This window comes from Anas acuta, chromosome 2 (genome assembly GCF_963932015.1).
Source record: "Anas acuta chromosome 2, bAnaAcu1.1, whole genome shotgun sequence".
Lineage (NCBI taxonomy): Eukaryota > Metazoa > Chordata > Aves > Anseriformes > Anatidae > Anas > Anas acuta.
In genome coordinates this window covers 80,119,588-80,143,564 of record NC_088980.1, presented here as the reverse complement: position 1 = coordinate 80,143,564, position 23,977 = coordinate 80,119,588, and the positions used below count along the sequence as shown (strand labels likewise).

Here is a 23,977-nt window from a genome sequence, read left to right as displayed (position 1 = left end):
CACTGCAGCACTGTACTATTGCACACCAGCCAGGAGGTATGCTACAGCCCAATAAAGCAGCTTACCCAAGCAGAGTGAAGTGTGCAATGTAGCTAAGTAGCACCCAAGTATGGAAAAGCTATTTTTTTTTTTTTATGTCCCTCAGAGTCAAACCGAGCTGAAATATAAAATTGTTCTAAACTATTTTTTTCTAAAATGGGAAGTGCACCTGCACCATCACCTGAAGTCTTTGCTGAACTAATTCAGAATTGAACCAAAACCAAAATTCTTCTGATTACGGATCAGAATAATTGTTTAGCAGAAAATTTGCCAGAGGAAGTTTCCTTATCATATGTACTTTACATTTCAAAATTTTACATTTTCCAGCTTGAACTGAGACAGACATATCAATCATTATTGATCTGAAGAAACTGAACTGACTTGAGTCAAAGTCAGATACAAATCAGATCTGAACCAAACCTGTTCTTCACTCTTCTACTTTTTTTTTTGTTTTGCTTTTTTTGTGTGTATGTTTTTTTTTTTTTTTTCCTTCTTTTTCAATTATTGGTATTTTTCAAATATAACAAGTCCACGTTCTTGACCTTTAGGAAACACAATGTTTCTTTCATTTTTAAATGAAATATATTAAAATTAGCAGTTTTCCACACAAACATTATTTTAGAATAAAAGGGAAATGAGGCTAAGCAAACACTTTCAGGTAACCACTGCCTACATCATTCATCATTACACAGTTGACTTGTTCTGCTTTTAGAAGCATGGAATTATCATGTCCTCTGAAAAATATTTCTTACCATCATGGTTCGTCTTCCAAGGACTCTTTAAAGCACCCATCCTTTCAATATGTACACCTCAAAGCCCTTTTAAAAATCTGAATGCTTGTTATTAAATAGCAGGTTTGAAAATCTGACCAGTATTATTCACTTGATGGCAACAACTTTCTTTTAAAAACAACAGAACCAGACTTAGGAGTCAGAGCCTATAAGCATCAAGATGTCTCTGTAAATTTTTGGAGGATCACAGCTATAAAACTCTCTGTTTTATAAGGCAAAAACATTCAAAAGAACTTACTGCATCATCTGGCTGCGTAAGCATTTCTTTCCGGATAGTCTACAGAACAGTAAGAGGCAATGCCTTAATCCAATTCAAGCATGGGATAATGGGGGAAAAAAAAAGAAAAAAACTGGAAGTGAAGGTGTTGCAGAAAGCATGGGATATGGCAGTTTCACAGAGGAATACCGGATTTAGAGGAGCCTGGTTCAAGCACTGTCAAGAAACAGAAACTTCGGATTCCTGGGGCAAGTGCATTTGGAAAACAAACCTTTATTTTTACCTGGATTACTGTGAGGAAGCAGCAAACTCAATAAAATTACAGCCCATCAAATGACAAAAACTTACTCTTGACTGCCAAAAACACCTGTGGATAGAGATCTGGTACTCTGGACAGACAAGCAGATAGTCATGAAAGCTTTTCTTGACAGAAAGGCGTATTGCAGGAAAATCCACATAAATGTTAAAAAACATAAATCTGATCTACAAATGTGAATCTGATTTTTTTACAGTTCTTATGCAGTGTATGTTTAGATTCAGAATTTTATAATTAAATTAAATTTGCATGGAATAATGGAGCAATGCCTCAGATTTTTTGAAAAAAGGATTTGTTCATAACTTGGTTAGATGGGGAACTGTTCCCTAACTTTTTCAATAACCAAGACCCCCCCCAAAAAAAAATCAGGATAAAACAAACAAACAAACAAAACCACCGCAACAGGAAAACACAACCACTATATACTATGCCAAGCCAGAAGAGTAAACCGTACAAAAGGTGCAGTTAAAGAAAAAAATCAATATTCCAAATTATTTCTACTTTTACAATAAAGATTAAATAAAGTGTCCAAGCTGATGTTTTCCATTAATACTCTAGAGAAAAAGCATATTTTAAAATGTGTTAAGTCTTTCAGATTTTTTTCTTCAATACCAAATCTTTTGTATTAAATATTAAACCACCTGACTTTAACTTGTAAGAACAACTAAGTTTGAATGAATCCTCATGTATGTGATCACTCTGGACAATGAACACCTTATTCTTTTTATTATTCTACTTATTCTGCTTTTACAGCAAATTCTACTTAACATACGAATTCTTTCATCAGACTTTCATGTACAGGCAACCATTTGCAAGCATCATCCACATACTCACACACATAGATAATTTTGGAAAAAATGAATGAACGTTCCCTGATGACTCTGTGGGTTCCTCCGTTGAGTGTTGATGCCTGGTTATCATTGTCTATAAATGTGACGGTAAACCAGATGATGTCACCCCACCACCAAACCCACAAGGAACCTGTAGAACTGAAGTGACAGCAGACACTTCACTTACTTGCAAGTAGACCAAAGTTGTGCAATAACTGCAGCACACTAATGAACTCAAACCCAGAATTGCTTAATTCCATGATTTCAAAACAAAGAGACTATTTTTCATTTAAGTATAGTTTAAGATTTATTTTTTTTTTAAGAAAAGCACCATTAGGAGACAAGTAAAAATTTAATAAAGACCTGTTATTCACTGGTTAGTTTTCTTACACTATGTTGGCAATTCATCTTGGATTCACCAACATGACAAAAACTGCTGCCAGTTCTTTAGTAACACAAGCACAAGTAGAACTAGGCAGCAAAGGTAGCATTTGCCTACTGTTATTGTTAGATGAAATCAAACTTTCAGGTTCACAGCCTGAGTTACTGTTACACTAATCTTCCTTTAAATGTTTTTATTAAATACTGCATGGTCTGTGGGGACACAAAATCTTGTCATTAAATCTCCTAACACTAGGAGAATTGTAATAATATAGGCTATGCTACACCTTTTTGTGTATGTGCATGGATTCAAACAGGTTTAAAGAAAAATGCATATTATTTGCACTACATGCTCATTTTACTAGTTAAGAGAATCAGTCACAGTAGCATCTTCACCTGAAGATGCACTGAGTTAAGATTTAAAGAAATGGACTTGAGACTAGGAGAACATAAAAACTTTTTTAGAAAAGGAAAGCTTGTAGAGCGTCGTAAGCGGAGGCCATGAATCAAGACTGTGGTGCTAGGCCATGCCAAGCTGACGAGAAAAAGACTCTCACTAGCATTTCTGTGAGGACACGCCAGCTACCAAGGAGACCCATGGAGCCACCTTCTACTCCAGATGCATGACACCCATTTGATTTTCGACAAGTCAGAGCAGTTTTTGCTTCTAACTCCTTTTGAAATTCATAGCAGATGTGTTCAGGATTCAAGCACTCACTACTAGGAGCATGTTTAGGAGGAAAATAGGAGATTAAATTAATTTAAATTAAGTAATAAAACCGTACCTTCCTCAGGATGAGGTGATTCATACCACTACCTGGAAATCATAACTGAACAGGATTACAGTCCAGGATACATAGCTACACAGCTTCCTGCTAAACAGAAAGGTACAAGCATGCTCTCTAGTTTCTCAGAAAGGGCAGACTTTTGTCCATGATACCTCAATGACTACTCCAATAGAACACGACAGCAAAACACACTCCCACACTAGACTATCCCATTTCCCTATCCAACAAGTGACAGAAAACCTCTGTTATCTCCCACCTTTCCTACAATACACCAATACACGTAGAGGATACGAAAATGAATGGAAAAACTTGAGAAAAGACAAATATATTCCCACTGAAAAAACATGTTAAATTTAGCCATAATGGCCTATTTTGCAATTACAGACATATGCAATAGCTTACACCTAATTTATGTAACCAAGCAGAGCAGAAGGAGCATTTACAAACTCAAATGCCTACTATGGTTGCTCAATTGGCTTGGCTCGAGATTCAATGGCACTTCAGTATAAATACGTAAAATGAAGTGTATCACTGGTACCATCCCTAATCAACAAAACGCTTACATCCAGGAATTATTTTCAATTCACTGCATTTCAAGAATTATGTAGAATTTGGGAGGTATAAGGACTGTTCCTGATCTTTGAAGGCAAGCAGTGTTTTCATTTATGTTTAGAAAGTGCAATAAAGCTAACAAAAGACCTTGTATCCTTTTTTACAGTCTATAGCAAAAAGAAATTCAATGTAAAAGAGAATACATAGCTCGCCAGACAATTCAAGTATCCCTAATGGATACACACATGCCTGCCAATAGCTGAGAATATGGGCAAGATGTGGGGTGGCAAAGAGAAAGGTGTTAAAACAACAAACACAAAGAGTGTTAGTACTTAAAATCAAATGTTGCAAGAAATTCAAAAGAAAGGTAAAGTAAAATGTTTGTGTGTGGCTAATACTTTTCCCATTTCATCTGGATTTCTTTTAAGTCCAAAATGAGCTCTGAATTTTCCAGATTCACCCTGCCTAGTTTTGGGATCACCACAGGATTTTTATTTTATTTCATTTTATTTTTTAAGTTTCTTGTAAATCTTCTCAAGCAGCCTATTGATTAATATTGATGCATGTAATGAACACTTTTAATCTCTCTTAAGGGAAGGTTTTTAATATGAATGAGAAAAAAAGGATGTCACTGGGAGGTCTGAGTTATTTAGCTGGCCAATTCTTTCATTACATGTGTAATCTACTCACATTTAATGTCATTAAATTATTTCCATCAAAAATAAAAATCATGCAGCATTTCTATAGCAGTGGTTCCCAAACTCACGTGTCCTACGGCAGAAGTTATGAGAAAGTAGAGGGAATACAGTACTATATTCTCTGTTGTTTCTCTTGTTCCCACACCAAAGAACAACCCTGAAGGGCTTTGTGGGAAACCTGTTAACTGTGACCTACAACCCTGTGTTTTAGCAGCTATCATTCTATGGGGATGAGATAGAACACAGTGAAATACACTGTTATGGTAACATCTACTTACATATGGTAACAGTTTCAATTACAATAAATACTTGTAAACTGTTGGAAAAAAAAGAAAAACAGAGAAACAGGCATGTAATCCATATTAATAACCTTGCTACTACTTTGTGCATTAATGAAGCCACAAGAGCACTACAGATGAGGTACATGCTCTGACCACTCCATTTCCCATTGCTGACTTCCATATCTTCCACATTGTGTTTCGAGTTGGTATTTCATTAGATGAAAAAATAAAAAAGTCCACAATCGCTCCGATTAAGAAAGTAACCCTGCTATCAGCTAATATAACTTGAGAAATGAAACATGGCAAGGTTTTCTAAATTGAGTGGGTGCTTTTTTTTTTAATTTGTTTTTGTTTTGCGATTACACGAAAAAGTTAAATCAATCACGGTAAACAGCAAAAAGTGTAATCTACTTTCTTCTCAACATGGAATAAGCCACAAGGGAGCACATGATTTAATGACAAGAAGATGTATCTGATAAGATAATAATTTGCTTAAGGAGAGATCTGGGTTGCGAATGCAGCTGTTCCAAAAGTCTAAACCCACAGGCAAGAAATTACTTAGATTTTGTAAGAGTTATATCCATAACTATTTAGATAAACTGGTGACAGACCCCAGAAAAGTACATCAGATAGAGAAGTATAGAACCAGGGATATACTACAGTATTGGAAAAGAAAAAATACTAATAATAAGTAAATAAATAAATAAATAAATAAATAAACCAGAAAGATTTCCACAAACTACTGTTCATAAAACTTAATCAAAAAGATTTCTGTAAATGTCCAGCTCAACGCAGCATCTTCCTTTATCAGTGACTCACTTGAGAAAAAAATATATTTATCCTGATTCAGTTCATTTACATGATTGTTTAGTTCCTATTTCGATTTCCATGGTCTGACCTGGACAACCTGGATGCCCGAAGCCAAACACATGCAGGACTGTTCATAGCCTTCATTTCTCATATCAGAAGTCTGGCACTGCTTCCAAAACCCAGGCTCACAGAGGGAAGCCTGCTCATATTTTGGTTTGATTACATTGCCTTCATATATGAGTATTGCCTAGAACTCAAGATGAAGATGACTTATTAGCCACACAAAAATTAGACAGACCCACAATGATCCCTGCATACTGTGATGTGCTCCTATCAGTACTATCTAGTCAGTCAGTATCAGGTTCAAAATCAGAATTAACTGCATTTACTTATCCTGGAGGTCAGCTCTTTTTCATGGGAAAACACAAGCACCTAGCTAAAATAGCAGAGAGGTATTACCTGGCAATTTTCTCTTATTATGGTCAATATTACCACAAATCCATCTGTACAAGTAGACCCTAATGCCTGTATTTATCCCCACTGACGTATGACTGCATGTGTAGATAAGAAAACACCTGCATGGATCACTTAGCAGGATCAGTCTCACAGCAGGGAGAAAAAGCCAGTAAGAATGCATGTCTTCAGGACACTGCATGCTTTCTCTGTTGAAACACGCAAACTAAAAAGCATGAAATGATCTTGGCTGCGACGCAGTACACAACTGTCTGAGTAACTCCTCTTACATTGGCCATGGTACCTTGACACCAAGTTTTCAATATGCTAGGCAGACGATCCCTGACAATAACCAGCCAGCTTGCATTCTTCTCATCCAGCAAGGAGTCGTCAAGGCACAAGCAACGCTCTGCTGACTTTTGCTATACAGATGTACTTGTTTGGTTTAGAAGTTTGTATAGTAAATGAAAGATAAATAGATTTTATACACTTGCATCTTTCACTAAACTTATAAAAAGCGGGCCCTTAGTACTTACAGTGGTGTTAGGTTGACAAGTCCCTCTTGCACAGAATATTTGTAAGGACACCAGCAAATTAGTCACCTCAATCACAGAACTGAGAAAAGGGAAATCTGACAGATGTTGGCTACATCTCTTTATAGGAGATGCAGAAGAGCAGCTGTTACTGTCAGGATTCGGAAGGATTTCTTGTGAAAGTCAGTAGCAGATGTCACCATCTGCTACTGCCCTCTCTATGAAATAGAGGCAAAAGGGAGACTGAAAGCTTGTAAAAAAAAAAAAAAAAAGGTAATAACAAGAAAATTCAAGACATCCAAGCACATTTACAGCAAGCAAAGAAACCCCTTACCCCCTCCTTCCTGGCAAAAGCGTGATCCAGTTGCACAACAAAAGCAAGGAACACTCCCCATTCTCTTCCAATCATAATTTCTTTTCATTTTCATCTTGCTACATGTACTTTGACAACCTTCAGCCTGCAATCTAACACCTAGCCATTTCCTTCCTGGCTGAAAGAGATCATAGAAATGAGCAGTTGTATCCTTTCCCTCTGGCTATACAGCAATGGTCTGATGACAACTGCTTTACCAGAGCTGGTATCAGACAAACAAAAATTCCCTACTGAATGATCTACACAATGATGTCATGTGTGGAGGCAAAGTATTTATTACTTGGAGAGAAAAAAAACACACAACAAAAAAACAAAACTTCTGTTGCATTGTGTCAGGAAACATGCAGTACATGTTTGTACATCTTGGCAGATAAAGATCAGATGAGGCAAGCAATGAAGTGGTTAACCAAATCGGAGAGTTATCTCAGACATCCAAAGGCACATCTTGTAAACCTGAGAAAACTCTATGCAGAACCAAGGAGCAAAAGAGTAAGAGCTTGTGTGGGAAGAAACAAATGATACTGTCAACAAGTAGTTTGCTTTCTTACTCAGAAAAAAAAAAAAAAAAGTTATTAGTGAGATCCAGAGCCCAACAAAAGAACAGGAACCTTTCCAATGGTGTAAAAAAGGCTTGGATCGAGCCCCAGCTTTCCTGAAAACTAGACTTGCTAATTGCCTCACTCTTCCACTGTCAAAACCGTCATCTCACTGAACTGAAATACCTTTCCAATATTGCTACAGGGTAGATATTTCCAAACTGGTAATACTGGGAGCCACATTCAACCACCAATAGAAACTTGCTGGGCACCAGCTTCCCCGTTTGGTATTCCATAACGCTGTTGAAAAAACAAACAAACCCCCCACAATATCGTGTGTCCAACTTTCTGACAGTGTATGTACAAGCTTTCTGTACCAGATCGCCCACTGGAGCCTGGTAGGTCATGACTTTGGAGTTGGCTCTCTGAAGTACGATAGAAAAAAACACCCTGTTACAGTAGGTTACGACATCTGGCTGCACAAGAGAACCAGGGAGGTTCAGCTCTATCCTAATGTACACCTCCCTGATTTTTCTGGGAAGACCTTTTTAGGGTTTCTTTCGTATGCTTGATTTTGGAAACCGAGACAATCTTGTAGTATACTAGCACTGATAGAAAGCATTTTGCTTTTCAGATAATGTTTAGACAATAAATAAACTTCAGAAATGGAAAATCCCACTACCCCTTGGCATGGCCATAAATCAGGAAACAATTGAGTTATACCCAAATAAAAAGTGATAACAGCAATCGAGAAACCAGCTTTAGCAAGGTGTATTTTCAATGTTGGTCTTTTCCCCAAAATAGGCAGATTACACTCATCTGATGTTACCAGACCATCACCTGAAATACTATGCTCAGCCAGAACAAATCAACACGATCCTGTTCACTTCAGTGCAGCAATGTTGATTTGTGTGAGAAGAAAAACATGTACTTGTTAAAAAAAAAAAAAGAAAGTGACTGTTGTTATACCTGCTGCCCCTCATTTCTTAAGTAGAAAATTTGCAAGGGAAGTACTACATTGCCACTTATTCTACTCCATATGAGATTTTAGATAATGTCCTCTGTTGCTACATATGTATGTATCTCTTGAGCATGGATCCAAGTATTTCTGCAATTTGGTAACAGTGTACTATTCCCAATTTGAGATGCAAGGCTCAGGGAGCAGGTTCAAGCTATCAGGAATTTATCACTGGTGATTTTTTTTTATTATTATTATTTTTTATTTTTAAGTCACAGCGGATATCAGAACAAGAAACACCAGACTTAAAAGCAAGCCCAAACAATGAGCTTAAGCATTCAGATTTGCAGTATAGTGTCACATCTTAAGAGCTACTCCTGATAGTGTATTCTTCTTGTATGGCATAAAAGCAAGATAAAAGTAGAAAATCAAACAAGCTTCTCAAGGCCAGCACTTCTCTCCAGTCTTCATAATTTCAAAAATATGAAACCTCTTATAGTAGACTTAAGCACTCTCTACCCTTATGAACTCTGCACAGACTTGCATATATTATACAGGACACGTGAGATTAACTACTGGATATCCTTTCCAAACTAAAATTGTGAAAGCTAAAGAGAAGGATCAGTATTCTGAAGTAAGATGTATTGTTTGATTTTTCCTATACTGTCCTTAGAAGAATATGGGTTCAACAAACAAATAAAAAAAGTGTTTCCCCTATAAATCTGTAAGGCAGAAAATCTATTTTCTAACAGTTCTTTTTTTTTTTTTTTCCTCCAAGTTTCCCATTGTATTGCACCAGGTTTACATGTTGTAGTTATGCTTGTATTTTTCAAACCTTTTACATGTTATTTGAAGGGAAACATACCAGTGAAGAATTATGCAGGTGCAGTGATAAACCATGACTCGAAGATAAAAGATATTATTTGTGTATTTCCCTTGCACTAACTGATGGCTCAAAGATGATGTAAGAAGAGCTTTGTTTTCCTGTTTAGGTTCATATGAAGCAACTTATACAAGCCTAACAAGAGAAATATTTAATTATCTTGCTAGGTAGAGGCATTTATCCAAAAGTAATGATTGACTTTTCTTAGGCTAGAAGGCAAAAAAGAAGAGTATTTCTGGAAAAAAAAAGATCATCTTTCACATCTCCCCACCTGCTCCCAATCTCTTTCACTTAACTCGTTAAGTTAAAGATGGAACCAATATAATTAAACTGTGAATTGATGAAATGGTTTGCTTTCAGGTAAGTTTTGTGCATTCAGTGTTCATATCAATTATGTTGCAGACTAACTGAGATGTGATATTGAGGAAAAATAAAATTCATCGATTTGCTGATTATGTATATTGCTACATTCCAGTCTCAAGGAAGCAGTTCTTTGATTAGACAATTCTCATTTTTACTAAGCTCATGTGCTGCCCCACTCATACTGAACTCATACTGAACATTTTATGAAGAGAAGACAAAGCAAACAATTTACAGTTGTCTTTTCAACTCAGACTCACTGAATGGCTGTTAAGAAACAACCTCAAAACTACTTTGCTTCCAGTTTCTTTATAATTTTCAGACATTCTCACATAAAAACGTTAAGTAAATGGCAGCAGGCTGTAACTACAAGTTGCTTTCACTGCTTGTGCTCCTGCTAAGGCTAATGGTATTAGCTGAAACTATTTCTAAGGCAAGATGGCAGATGGAGCTTAAAACTTCCCCTAGCACATACAAACAACTAAAAGTACAGCCTGAGACTTCAAAGCACAGACTCAGGTTTTCCACAGGGATATTAAATGTGTTGAAATGAAATTTTGGATTGGAAACTCCACTGCAGCAGTATCAAAGCTGGAACAAATGTCAAAAGGATCAAAACAGCTATGAACACTGAAGTTTTTCTCCTTCAAAATGGCACAAATCATATATGCTCCTGTAATTTCCATCTCATCCTATAGCTCTTTAATATGACAAGAAATCATGCCAGATTAGTATTTGCCATTGCATTTCCCCCCCTTTTTATGTTGTTCAGGTGGTTTTTATTGCATCGTTATAACTCAGCAATTCGGACATTAGTTTACATGGTGCACCACAAATATACTGCAGTGAACTGTTTAAAAGAAAGCAAAGTATTAGGGTTTCTCAATGCAACAGTTTAGCGAATTTGATTCTCTTTTAATTTTAAACTCATACTGACATCTGCTCCAGTGAGAAGTGCTGCACCAACTTTTGCCAACGAAGATTTGATGCATCACTTACTGTAAATGCTGCCTACCCGGTGTACTATAAGGTTTTACAGCTGTGACTCCCAAAGACTCAAATCTCTATTTAAATCCTATTGACATTGACTCTTTTTTCCATTTTTTTTTCCAAACAGTTGCAATTATGGTCTATTTTATATTTGTAAGTATGAGTAAAATTATTATATTTTGTGCCAGGCTGTAATTTACATAATTGCATTCCTGTAAAGTTTGAATTTATTTTTCAGTTAAAAACAGACCACAATAAAAGGCTTCTGCACTGAAAATCCAGTTGTGTGTGTTAATTTAAAGTTTAATTTTAGAGTGTTTTTTAAGTCACGGTATTTTAAGGGCAGAGGAAAGCTGTCATTGTATAAGGGACTTTTAATCAACTGTGGACTTTTTCACAAACTAAGTACCAGTATTAATTGTTCATAAAGAGGAAAAAGGATGATAAAGTGGAGTTTAAAATGTGTTGCTATTAAGGATTAAAAAGAAAGGTATTTTAAGGCCATGTGTTGAAAGCCATCTTTTCAGAAGGTAAGGGTAATAATCCACAAGTTTCCAAAATATACTGGGCTGTACTCATTATTCTAATGAATTTAGAGGGTCAGCTATTTATGCTCCTTAATTTGGTGTTTATATACAAATAAAAATCTTGAGTACAAGTCACACTTGAAATTGCATCTGTTATGCAGTCGCCCACCTTAATGCTCTGGAGAGCACTGACACACAAAATCAGATACCCCAGCCTCCCTTCAGAGCCAGAGGGCTACAAAATGGAATATGGTGCTTGAAGGTGAAAACTGTTATACTGCAGACTCTGAGACTGCCACGAGCACTACATTAAACGCAGTCTGCTGGCTACCTCAAGCCAAACACCGTCAAGCACAGCATTTTGGCAAGTTTAAATGAAACCTGTGGATGCATTGTTTCATTTTTCCTGTCAGATGCACACAAATACAGGAACAGTTTTACATGGATTTTCTAACCTCTCCTGGGACTTTCATGATTGAAGAGGATGCCATTCACAGCAAAGAGATTGTAGGCCTCTCGGAAGTTCACCACAATCCAGTAGGCATACAGTTTTGCTGCCCCTACAAAAATAATTGGAGACGTTACATACATCTGCTCCACTTGTGCACAGCTCAGACACACATACAGACAGACACAGGCACATATATGCATCTCTCTTCCATGCAGGGTGAAGGCCATGTTTCAGCAACAGAGTGCGCTAGAATTTGATTAATTCCCTAGATGTGTCACATTTCATATGGAAAGAATATCCAGCCCAATAAAGAGCAGCTGAAGGGGAAAATACTCCTTTTCTGCACAGCCCCAGAACCAGCCAGGAAGTGTTAGGGCGCTCTCTCACTTGTTTTCTTATGCACATTCAAGCATAGCACTTTTTCTTTTACAATATAATTAACACAGCCAGAGCGTGTGAAATACACCACTGTGGTGACCTCTGCTAATAAAAGAAGTGACTTCGGAGAAATAAAAGTGAAAATCTGGTGCCTTAACACTCAAATTGATTTGAAACTTTATCACCAAAGTCTTCCATGCGCATTGCTTTAATAAGTGTTTCAAATTTAATGCAAGTTCATGACGGAAGAAACGAGCTCTTGGGAGTTTTTCATTTAGGCAACAAAAAACATGAAACCTTATCACTTCAGTGGTATCTTACAGTCCTTTGTGAGGGAAGAGCCACCCTTCCCCCTTCTCCATACAAGAGCTCTCAACTTCTGATCTGAATGAACAGAGTCTTGTGAAGTGAGATGGTAATTTCCAACCCCCGGGCAATGGCAGCAAATACTTTTTATATAGTAATTCATAAAGGTATGCCTCTCAACATGTCTAGTCACTTTAGCTCTATCGTCATTCTAATCTCACACCCAAATGACTTCAGCCCTGAGACATGAGAAGGGAGAGCAGACAGACAGACACTACTGACACACGCATCAGTGAGCTCTTACCATAAGGCGATCTTGGGTAAAAAGGGGTGGTCTCCTTCTGCGGGATTTCTTGCACTTTCCCAAAAAGTTCACTAGTGGAGGCTTGGTAGAACTTCACAGAGTTGATAAGGCCACAGGTCTTAATAGCATCCAGGAGCCGTAAAGTGCCAACTCCATCAACGTCAGCAGTATATTCTGCTAGGTCAAATGAAATCTTGGGGGAGAGAAAGAAAAAAACACCAATTATACTAGGAGAACCAGAACATGCAGTGATCATGTACAACCAAACAAAGCAATACATCACTTGTCACAAACCATCCAGACACTTTTGTACAGAGTAGATGCTCAGTTTACAGAAGTACCCTCGAAGGATTTCTAAGAATAAACAAGTAGCTCCATAAATAGCAGAATCAAAAGACTGGTGTTCCCTGATCTCTCTCTCAGGATCATTTTCCCATGTGAAGTAAGGGGTAAGCCTCCCCTACAGTGGGAACGTTATCAGGTGCTCTGTCATTTCCACAGCTGCCAATTTGCACAATATTCACTTGGGCTTAGTATTTTTGACATACTTGAAATTGGTTAAAATTGGCCAAAAGTATGTAAGATAGCATGAACATTTATGAAAAAAACACCTTGTTTACACCACCATCAAAAAAAAACAAAAACAAAACACCACAAAAGGGAATGGACATTTAGAGCGATCTTCTCCATGGCCCCATCTAAAGGAAGAATTACTTTATGTGTACCTCTCTGGCTGATGAATGATTGACTTTCCTGAAACAAGCTCTACAGCAATGGCAATGTTACAGCCTCGTTATATGATCCAGTCCAGAGGTTAGCGAGACACTACCAAAAGCAGAGTACAAACCTACCATGCCCTCTTCTTCAGCGTTCAGTGACAGGGCAGCTATGGATGGAGAAGAAGGTAAATGCCCCTCACCCAACAAGCTGAGCTATCACAGAGAAATCAATGGGAAACTTTACACTTGCCAGGTATTTTTTCAGGCTCTCTGAAGATTCAGACAGATAGCCCAGTATTCACTTCTCCTCTTAAGCTGCTTTCTCTGCTCAGTAATCACTGGGGGTTTGAGGCTTATTTACACAGCAGATGAAATCAAAATAATTAAATTATTTTTCATTTGCACTTATGGTTATTTTAATACGAGTATGAAATAATCTAAATTGTATTACTGTTATCCAAAATAAAAATGTTCTCACATAGCTTTGATCTGAAATAGCTATTGGTATGAAAACAAATTTAACTCTCTTTTTTTAACCAAAAGAAAAAAAATGAAACTTGATACTTTCTATGTTAACCTAGTATGACACAGCTAAAACTATGCACTGATCTACTAAAGAAGTGCTGAGCATTTTTGTTTTGTTTAGTTTTAATTCGTCTGCCATAAAGATAAGAGTCACTTAAGGCCTCTCAGCTTCACTGTTTGAGTAACTCTTCTGAAAACATCATAATGAATCAGTTATGCACTATGAATGGGTCATACAATCAGTTATGCACTAATGAACAGGAATTAGCATATTCACCTTCAAATATTTACAGTGGCATCCCAGCCCTCTAAGAAAAGGCAAAACAACAATTGTAGGAGAACCAGGAATTTACCTATATTAACATATTCTTTCCCAAAAAATAACCTGCTAAAAACATCTCCTCAAAATGCAAGCTTTGTTTGCGTATTCTACTACATCAGCAAATGGTACATGCACATCTCAGGTGGTCTTAAATGAGCGATCCCACATTATAAAGCCTCGTCAGCAAGGCGAACAAAGAGCCTGTAGTAGCAGTACCAGGGGTTGCCCTCGCTGGCTGCTGCAGAGACCAGTTTCACAAGATCCGCTTTTCCCTATTGCCTTAAGAATGACCTCAATCTTCACCTAGAAAAATCACTCCCTAGGGTGTGAGGTAATTCTGCCTTCACACTGGCTGGGTCTGAGTGTTCCCGAGCAGAAACCGACAGCTTTGTGCGGGTTTGGTGTTTTTGTAATGTGGGCTATTGTTCACCAGGGACAGGACTCAGACCGCTAAACTCATTTCATTTTGGAGTGCAGGTTAGACTAGAATGGCATTCAAGAAAATGAAAAATGGTTTTATCCACTAAAAGCTCCAGCTCCAAAAACACGGGACTGTTAAGAAATTTTGTGCAGTGTAACTTCACGCTGGGTTTTAATTTGATTCTAATCCAAAGTTAAGAACGTAAAAGTTTTATAAAACACCAGGTCAACTAAATAGTTACAAATGAAGCAGGGCAGATCATGAAAAAGTGCTAAGTTATCCATTACCCCATTATTTCTCTTGCTGAACATGTTATTTTGTGCAAGACCAGCAGGAAGATTGAAGTTATAAAATAAAATACGCAGGGACCTCATTAAGAGAAATGTGCAAAAGTGTACAAGATACAGAAGGACAGGGGTTGTCTTACAGAAACCAACTGAGGAATCGGATTCTTTGCTTGTGTACTTAGTTCAGTGAGATTTATCTAAGAGTAAAATCTTCATGGAAATGACAGTTTGTAAGGGCAGGTGCATAAAGGTTAAAATTCAAGCCTTACTTTCTGAAAGGTTAAAGATTTGTCCAGTGGAGAAAAGAGTTTAGGTAATACTAACAGAGTAGAGCTTTCACACAGCCTAACTTGTGACAACTATCTTAAATGTCTGAATTAGGAAGCTCATCTCTGTGTACACCACTGGAGACAGTGGCAAATCAGCAGAAAACCTAAAAGAGATGCTCTTGATCATGCTTTGCAAAAACCATATATACACAGTTTTTCAACTTACCTCCTTAAGAGAGATGCTCCATCCTAGCCTCAGAAATCCCAAATTAATAGTTACTGCCAACTGCATACAGAAAGCAGTGTACCTAGCAACTTTGAGGACAACTCCATGAGTTTCTATAATGACTGGAGTAGGGAAATGAAGTTTCTTTGCCTGTAAGAAGCTTCCAAACTGAAAGTTTTCTCAAAAAGAAAAGCATGTACCCAATACTCATTTGCCCTCTTTGGAAGGACTTTGTGCCAAAGGGACAGTGGCATACCAACAAAATAGAAATTGTCTACTTCGAACGTCAGAGTGAACGTGGAAATGCCTTCCCATGTACAATGAGGACACAGTGCTTTTGGAGCTGTCATAGCTGATCTGGGGAGGTGCTGTGAATATATACACTTATGACGTGCCTCTCCTTATTCCATTCACTAAACAGTTATTCCATTCAATAAACAGTGATAGCACTATCATTAGAAGTGAACAGAACAGAATGGAGATACTAAAATTTTTGGTTAAAAGTGCTTCATTAAAGGTTTTCAGGTTCTGAAAGCCCTGCAGAATTGGCTCAGAGTATTAAAAATCAATCAGGAGTTTTATACACTGAGTATCTTCAGTTCGTATGGGTTTTACTGCGAGACTAATCCCTAATTGCTGTACGATTTAAATACATTCTTAGGCAAGTATGAATTTCTATAGCAAGGCTTACCAATATGATGATAAAATCTTCAAGAAAAGGATGGACTCATTAGTTACAGTGCTTCTGGAATCACAGGACACAATATGAATACACTGAATACCACATTGTGTTTCTTCAGTCACACAGCTTCGAGAAGGACAATGAGTTTTGAATGTATTTTGAATGTGAACTCCTTTTTCTCTCCATGTCTTTCTTTATAATTGCCAGATTCGATCTCTACACAAGATTTGAATTTAATAGAGCAATGTTTTAAATATGATGTTTCCCAACTGATCATTCAAAACGAAGCTTAGCAAGGTCTTTAACAAGATTTAAAAGCTTACTGAAAACTATCTAAATGAAAACATATGGGGCTTACCCTCCACAAGAACACATTCCTATCATGTGTATGAGTACTATATATATGCAAGCCTGCAGACTTTACAGTACTTGCTTCTGACCAATGCATTGTTAACAATGATGATACTACGAAAATAGATTTAGCATGCACATAGGTTCGGCTTTGAGATACTTCATCTCCTTTTGTCATTTAAAACAAACCAAATGATGGGCTACAATCATACTACCTATTTGCTTTCTAAAAAAAATAAAATAAAATAGTGTGCACTAGCAGAGTATGCTCTAATGTTCTACCTAAGGCAGATAAATAACACTTTGAAATTTCATCTCCTTACTGCCTTCTCAATTTGAGAATATGGGATTTCTAGAAGGCCTGTGTTATAAGAGGGAAGCTTATGAGAAGCCCCAGGAGGAAATAGGATAATATAAATGTAAATTGTTATTCTTCCACTGTAAAAGCAAAGGTGGCTAACCTAAATATAACACTAGATGAAGCATCTTTGCTCTCCTGAAAAAACTTACAGTAGTTTTCTTTAGATTTATCAGAGTAGAAGATGTATATCAGATATCTTTAAACACAGAGAAAGGTTTACACCTGAAAAGCAAATCACAAAGAAGAAAAACCACTCAGAAACCGCTCAGGCCTTACAGGTTTCATAGCAGTTACTTTTTGTATTCTTTAAAATCAATTCTGTTTGCTTTGAATATTCAGTGTGCCTTCCACTGCCAATAAAAACCACTGGGATCACTTATATCATCTCAGTAAACAAACTGCTCAACCCCTAGGAACAGGCATTTAAAGCATAACATTCCAGTTGCTAAATCTAACACAGAGTATGGGCCAAGCATTCCTGTAAAGTCCTAAAACCACAGAAAAAGTCCTAGCGATTTTAGGAAATCTAAAGTATTTGGGGAGAAGTGGAGGGTGTCAATGAGGATGGGGATCAGCCTATACACCTACAAGAACATCAGGTAAGCTTCTAGGAGAACATGACAACTCCTCCTGCCTCCAACCCTTTAACTCAGAATGAATGAGTGCTTAACTCATTGCCCTCTCACTCAATAAAAGTAGTAGTTGAAAGACACACACACACACACACACACACACACACACACACACTCACACACATATATATATAGTAGTTTGGGAGATTATGGCATATTTTTGTTCTAGAGAAAAATGGCCAATTCAATAGCTCTGTTTTACTTAATGTTAGGTTACGTTCTTGATATATTAAAGCCCTATTCAACGTCTTAGCAAAATAGACATGGACTGAAAAATGACTGAAAACTTTGATAAAATTAATGTTTTTTTGTAGATATATCTTCTTTCCTATCTCCTTCCCCATTCTCTTATTAATAAAACAGAAATAATAAAGTGATCTGCATAAAATTAGATCAACGATTATAAGCAAAAAAATTAGCAAGGAATAAGTTTCACAAATGCATGCAGAACTCAACATTTCTTCCTAAAATTCATGCTAGCCCAAGCTATTCACAAGATTGTTGCAGCAAATGAGTGAAGAAAGAAAGATTTACCAGTATTTCTTAAACAGTTCATATCCTCCAGGAAAACGGGGATTCTCATACTTTGTGTGTGTGTTTGTTTTAATGAAACTTTAGATCTGGCAAACTCTAATTTTCAAGTTACTGGTGAGGTAAAGGAATAACCAGTGGTACTGATAGAAGACCAGCTTCTCTGCCATTCCCAGTGCATCGGTTCATTTCTACTGCAGCTACATCATACCCTGGGCTGCAGGCTGCATGACCAGAAAGACTTCTTGAAGTGGCTAGAGGTTTGGTTTTTACATCAGTGGGATAGCATTTCACTTTCACTCCTAAATGAGAAGACCAAAACCAAGGTGCAAAACTAAGCTATTCACTGCTTAGCGCCCTTAAACCACGGTCTTCATGTTCGATAAGCGGTCAAACTGCAACAGACTCTGCCCTCAGGAACCAGTTTAGTCTTCATCATGTAACCCCAAAGTGGTTTTAATCACGTGAAAAAAGAGGAGCTTGAATGTAAACTTGTTCATTGCACCAAACACACACATGCTTTTGCAGCCACAAAAAGGCACAGACGAGGAGTCCAGGTCATCCATGGCTCCCCACCATTCATTTCTCCAGGGATATGGAGATCAACTGATATGGAAAAGCAACGGGAGAAAAGGGTGAGAGGAAGCAGAAACCTCACAGCAACAGTGTGCTTCTAAGTCTGATAAAAAAACTCAGGATAACAGCAGCAAAAGCATGTATCATCTTTCATTATGTCCCAAAGGGTCAGGCACTGTAGAACCCAAAAGCAGCTCTCCCCTTCCAGCCCCGTAAGCACTAAAAAGGTCCATGCAGCTGAGCCATACTGCTATTGCCCCCATGAAATGCAATCAGACTGCCTGGAGCCCCCAGCTACCTTGCAGTTGAAATACCCTTTAGCACACTTTTCCCAAAGGGGCAGCAGCTTTCCCTGTGCAACTGAAATACTCAAGGATTTTAGCAAGAGGCCCCTAGCACGCTCCACAATGCATGCCCATATGGCAGCTTCTGGATGGTTTGAATTGGGAAAGTTCTCCTTAGAACTTCCCTCCTGATTAATTTCACATTTTGATGCAAACTCTCTGAAATGATCTCTAAAGAGAAATATCCTGGCATTATTATAACACGTTTCATTTTTCCTTCTGAAAAACTACTACTTTTTCTTGGGGAAAGAAAGGGAAAATATTCAACCCAAAGCAGAAAAAAAGCAAGGAGAAACACTCCCTAAGTAGTTAAAATTTTATTTATTGAACCAGTATACGAGTTGATAGCTGGATTCATTATTCAGCTTCTATAATAAGTGGTTCCTCAGAGTTCCCTGGCAATCTGCAGGTGCAGTTGTAAATCCAGCTCATGAGGTCACCACGTTCACCTTTGCATTTCAAGCAGCCTACCGATAGCTGCCTGACCACTGAAGAACCACCAGTTACCTATTATTTTTTAGGTTTCAGTCCTACAGTCCTTAACTAGAAATACCCATTCCCTCTGAGGTCTATTATAGTAAAACAAGGTCTGCTACAGACCATACAGTTGTTTTGGCCACTGACTATGGGTGTGTTTTGGAACAGCTCTCTGAATAGATATAATTTGTAAATTGTTTATCCTTCTACTCTTTGATGGGCTAACTTACTGCATTAAGAAAATTTAACAGCCTGGATTAAAAGAGATTTGCCCAGAGAGAGGTCAAAAGACAATGTACAGAAGTTGTAACATAAAAAAAAATAAATAAATTAGATATTTGGAAAAAAATATTCAAAGTTTGAGTAGTCTAACATTGTAATTAGATGTCCAGAGAAGTTGCGGCATCTCCACCTTTGGAGATTCTCAAAACTCAGCCAGACATGGTCCTAAACCACTAAACCACATGCTGTAAAAGCTTGTTCTGCTTTATGGAAAGTTGTTCCGCATGACATTCAGAAGTTGCTCCTATATAAATTATTCCACAATTTTAACAAAACAGGGAGATTGCATTACATCAGCGTGTTTCAATGTTCAGATACATAGCACCAAATGAATAAAACTGGATGCACAATGCGCAAGGACGAGGCCTGGTCTTGTACAAAACCAGCCATTTCTACTGGGGGCTGCAGAGAGCTGTTCACAGAAACTTTTAGAAGTCACACAGTCCAACTTGCTATTCATCTTTTCCGCAGAAGAGCTTCAGATACAGGAATGCTCAGATCTGATAATCATAAAAAAAAAATCCAACACCAACGTGGAGGAGGAGAAGGAGGAGGGATATTGCAGAACATGAGATTCAGCATGGCCATAAACCTTTGTCACAAAAATGTAACCTCGCCATTAGTTTTGCTTATCTTCTCATCCATTTGTTATTAATTTGATGGAACTGGGGAGTTGTCAGGGTTATGTGATGCAAGGAATTTATCTTGCAGAACAATCTCCAACCCACTGTTCAAAGTCTTTAGTTTCAAATTACAGAGATTAGAAAAGAAGCTTTTAAAAAGAAGCGTCGATTCTTTCCTTCTTTTCAGCACCGTTTTTTTTCAGGGATACTTTTAACAATATACATGTTTACCCAAGTTTTTAAGCACAAGGAGCATGCAGCAAAGTCAGGATGGGTTTGGATGTTTGAAATTTTGCAACTTCAATGGCTAGTGACATTATAATACCCTAAAAGCTTTCTTACATACTGAAGTCCAGCTGTGCCAGAAGCTTTAAATGCTATTTAGTAGAAAGACAAAAAGGGGCAACTTGCAGAGTTACTAGAGAACATTCAAAGGGAGATGTAAAAAGATATCCAATTCATTTTGCTTTATATGTACCAAGGGAATTGAGAGCTATGAATAAAATGTGTGTAGGGAACGCAGTCAGTTTGGAAGAAATATCACAATTTTTTATTCCCTTTCACATATAAAGAAATGAATTTAAAGCATACGGGTTATTTTAAAATTCTAACTTGACAAGTAGGTTATACTATTATTAAAGTACATTTATTTTACTTCTGATTTTTTGTTAAAAAACTTCCATCCTCGCTTCCTTAATCTTTTCAAAATACTTAGATGTGCACAGTGGTGATGAAAAACATCACTACATGCAAAAACAAAAAAAAGCACACTAAAAAACAAACTTTCAAAATCTATCTTCTGTATGATATTGATAGACTTTCAGTGGGTGGCAAGAGAGATATTGAATTAAAGCAGTTATCTAATATGGTACAGACTTGTTGACAACAATCTCACCTCTCTTTTTCTTCCTGTCCTACAGGACTGCAAAACGTGAGTTAATACAATGGACCCTCATTAATGTTTATAAAACTCCTGTATTGCCTGGAAGCTAGAATTTCTCCAAATAATTTGCAAATTTCATTGCCTGAAACTCTTTTAACTCCTACCGATGCATCAGGTAAAATCTCACAGGTTTATGGACACTACCGAAATTCTTGCCTTTCAACCAAAGAAAAAAATCTACCTTTTCAGCATTTATTATCTATCACTTAAGAAAATTACTTCCTAGTCTGCAATTCCTCATTCTAAGTAACATCATTTTATAAAGCTTAAAAACAGTTTGAACAATCGTTTCTCAGGTACACACAAAGTATCAAAAATGTTTCTCCCTCCATGACAAAATAAACTTAAAATCATATTTCATATGTGATTTGGATGGAGATTAGGACCTTTCTTTCTTGTAAGGGTATTTAACATGGAAATAAAATGTACTGAACAAATATTTGCAAAATTGTTCTTCAAATTTTTCAAATTCAAGTAAGTACAAACTTAAAACCTGCTAGAAAATTGAAAACATTTTTACAAAATGATGCTTGGTTCCTTCCAAACACAAGTGGAACTGAGGTAACACTGCCTGGGGAACGCTCTTAAACCACAGCAAGTGCAAGATAAAAGCAACATATCTTAGCTCTCTTTTTCTGTCAGCTATTCTAAAAATCAAATCACTTAATTCGTCACAGTCTAGGAGCAGACAGATACCTCTGTTCTGACCACACGTCGCAGCTTGTTGCCTGGTGGTGCTTTGCTTGTGGCTGAGCTTTCCAAACAGGTAGGACTTCAGGGAGACAAATGAGAACATGAAACCTTGAGGAAATAAGCAAGTGCATGCGTGCACGCAGAGAAAAAAATGGTAACTTTTTGTCTCAGGCAGAACTATCTAAGGAACATCCTCTGCCCTGAAGTACCTGGGAAGGTTGAGAGTCCAATGCTTGCATGAGGGCGGCAGAGATACCGAGTACTCCACCTCAGCAGGCACACAACAGGCCTCTGCTCATGCACTCAGTTTTTTCTTAAAGTACTCAAGTTCTTCACAAAGCTACCACCCTTGGAGAAAAAGAACTATAAAAACACATCTAAAAAAAAGATGAGTGCCATTACTTCAAACTTATTCCTAGTCCACTCACTGGTGCCAATCGCTTAGTCTTCATGTTACACCTCTGTGGACCTAGGTCTACTTTGTTGTGCCATAAAGCAACCAAAAACGAAACCAACTCCTCTTTAGCTAGAACATTATCAGCATACCACAGACTTCTGTGTAATTAATTTGAGACTTTTATTCATTTTTACTGTGCGCGTGAGGAATTAAACTGTGATGGCTAATTGCATGGGGCAAATTTGGATGGACCTGCATGTACTGGCAAAAGGCAGGCTCTCACAGTTGCCATCTGCAGTTCCTGCTCCAGTACAGTTCCAGTGCAGCAGAAACAATGAAGAGTGCATAAATGTGCAACAGCAGGTCGAAAAAATAAGTTTTCTTTTTGTTTGCTTTCTTTTTGGAACAGGGCAAGTCATTGTCTTTTCTTCCAATGCATAAGGTCATCTTCTGCCAAACGTTACTCCAAAATCTTACTCCAAATTTTACTCAGAAAAGGACAATGGTTCAAAATCAATATTTTTTTTTTCATAAAACCAACAGCATTCCTTTTCCTTTACTTGTTCTTGAAAACAGCTGACATTTAAAAACATTTTAAAAATAAGTACAACAGGCTGATATTTATACTTGCTATGAAAAAAAAAAAAAGACTGAAGTCTTTTAAATTTAAAGTACAACCAGTGAACGAGAAGAAAGACACCTCACCTTGTAATACTAAAACCAGTGAACTCTAGTACATAAGCACTGACACCCTCACCTGTAATGCATGTACAGGCACTACATATGATTAATTTTAAAACCAGAGTATTAATAGCATCCATGAATACAGGTAGCTGATGGTGGTTTTGTTGAGAATGATGTAATAAACCTGTAGAAACAGCTTTCAGTAAACTCGCTGTTTAGTAACAGTGTAGTAACACCTAATTTTAACTTTCCTTTTCAGGCAAGGTGTGGATAGCAGTAATTACATACCTCAAAGTGGACTGTGATTAATTCTTCATCCTGTTTAGGAAGCTACAGGAGAGGACCACACTTTTGTCACCACTGCAAGCACTCAGATTTTAACGTGTTTACACTTAAACACCGTAAGCCTTACTTCTTCAGTCGCATCCTTTCAGGTAGAAGACTGTTGTTTTCTATGTGAAAGTAAGCCCTCTGAATTCAAAGTCGATCCCTTCATAAAAAGTTCTACTTAATCAACCCATCTGCTTCAAAAGGATGTGGGTGGCTAGCTAGAAACTCGTGGGATGAGTCAGAAAAAAACATGCATCTTGACAGGTATGTGGGGGTTGTGGGGAGAAGGCTAAGGGGCAGAGAGCTTAAAGGGATGAGAACCACTGGTTAAACTTTTACAATTATTCTTCCCTTTCCTGAACAAGCAGGATGCTTCTCTCAGGAAACAAATCATAATCTGACAGATTTTCTGCTGGCATCACCTTTGTCTTTAATTTTTTGTGTTTATTATTGACTACTAAAGCCTGTTCGTTACAATTCTTAGAAAATAATGTGGAAACATTGATTTTAAGAGGCAACTTTGACACTCACGAGGAATAGTGTTAAT

The 23,977-nt window shown here is 37.4% G+C and overlaps 1 protein-coding gene across 1 annotated transcript in view; it reads right to left on the bottom strand.

Moving 5' to 3' along the window:
- Positions 1-23,977, bottom strand: part of GMDS (GDP-mannose 4,6-dehydratase) — a 407,324-nt gene that overhangs the window by 241,008 nt on the left and 142,339 nt on the right. Inside the window, exons 5-6 of the mRNA XM_068670937.1 lie at positions 12,756-12,948; positions 11,772-11,876 (exon numbers count right to left, since the gene is read on the bottom strand). Of these exons, the coding sequence (XP_068527038.1) occupies positions 11,772-11,876; positions 12,756-12,948 (298 nt within the window). The remainder of the gene's footprint in view (positions 1-11,771; positions 11,877-12,755; positions 12,949-23,977) is intronic.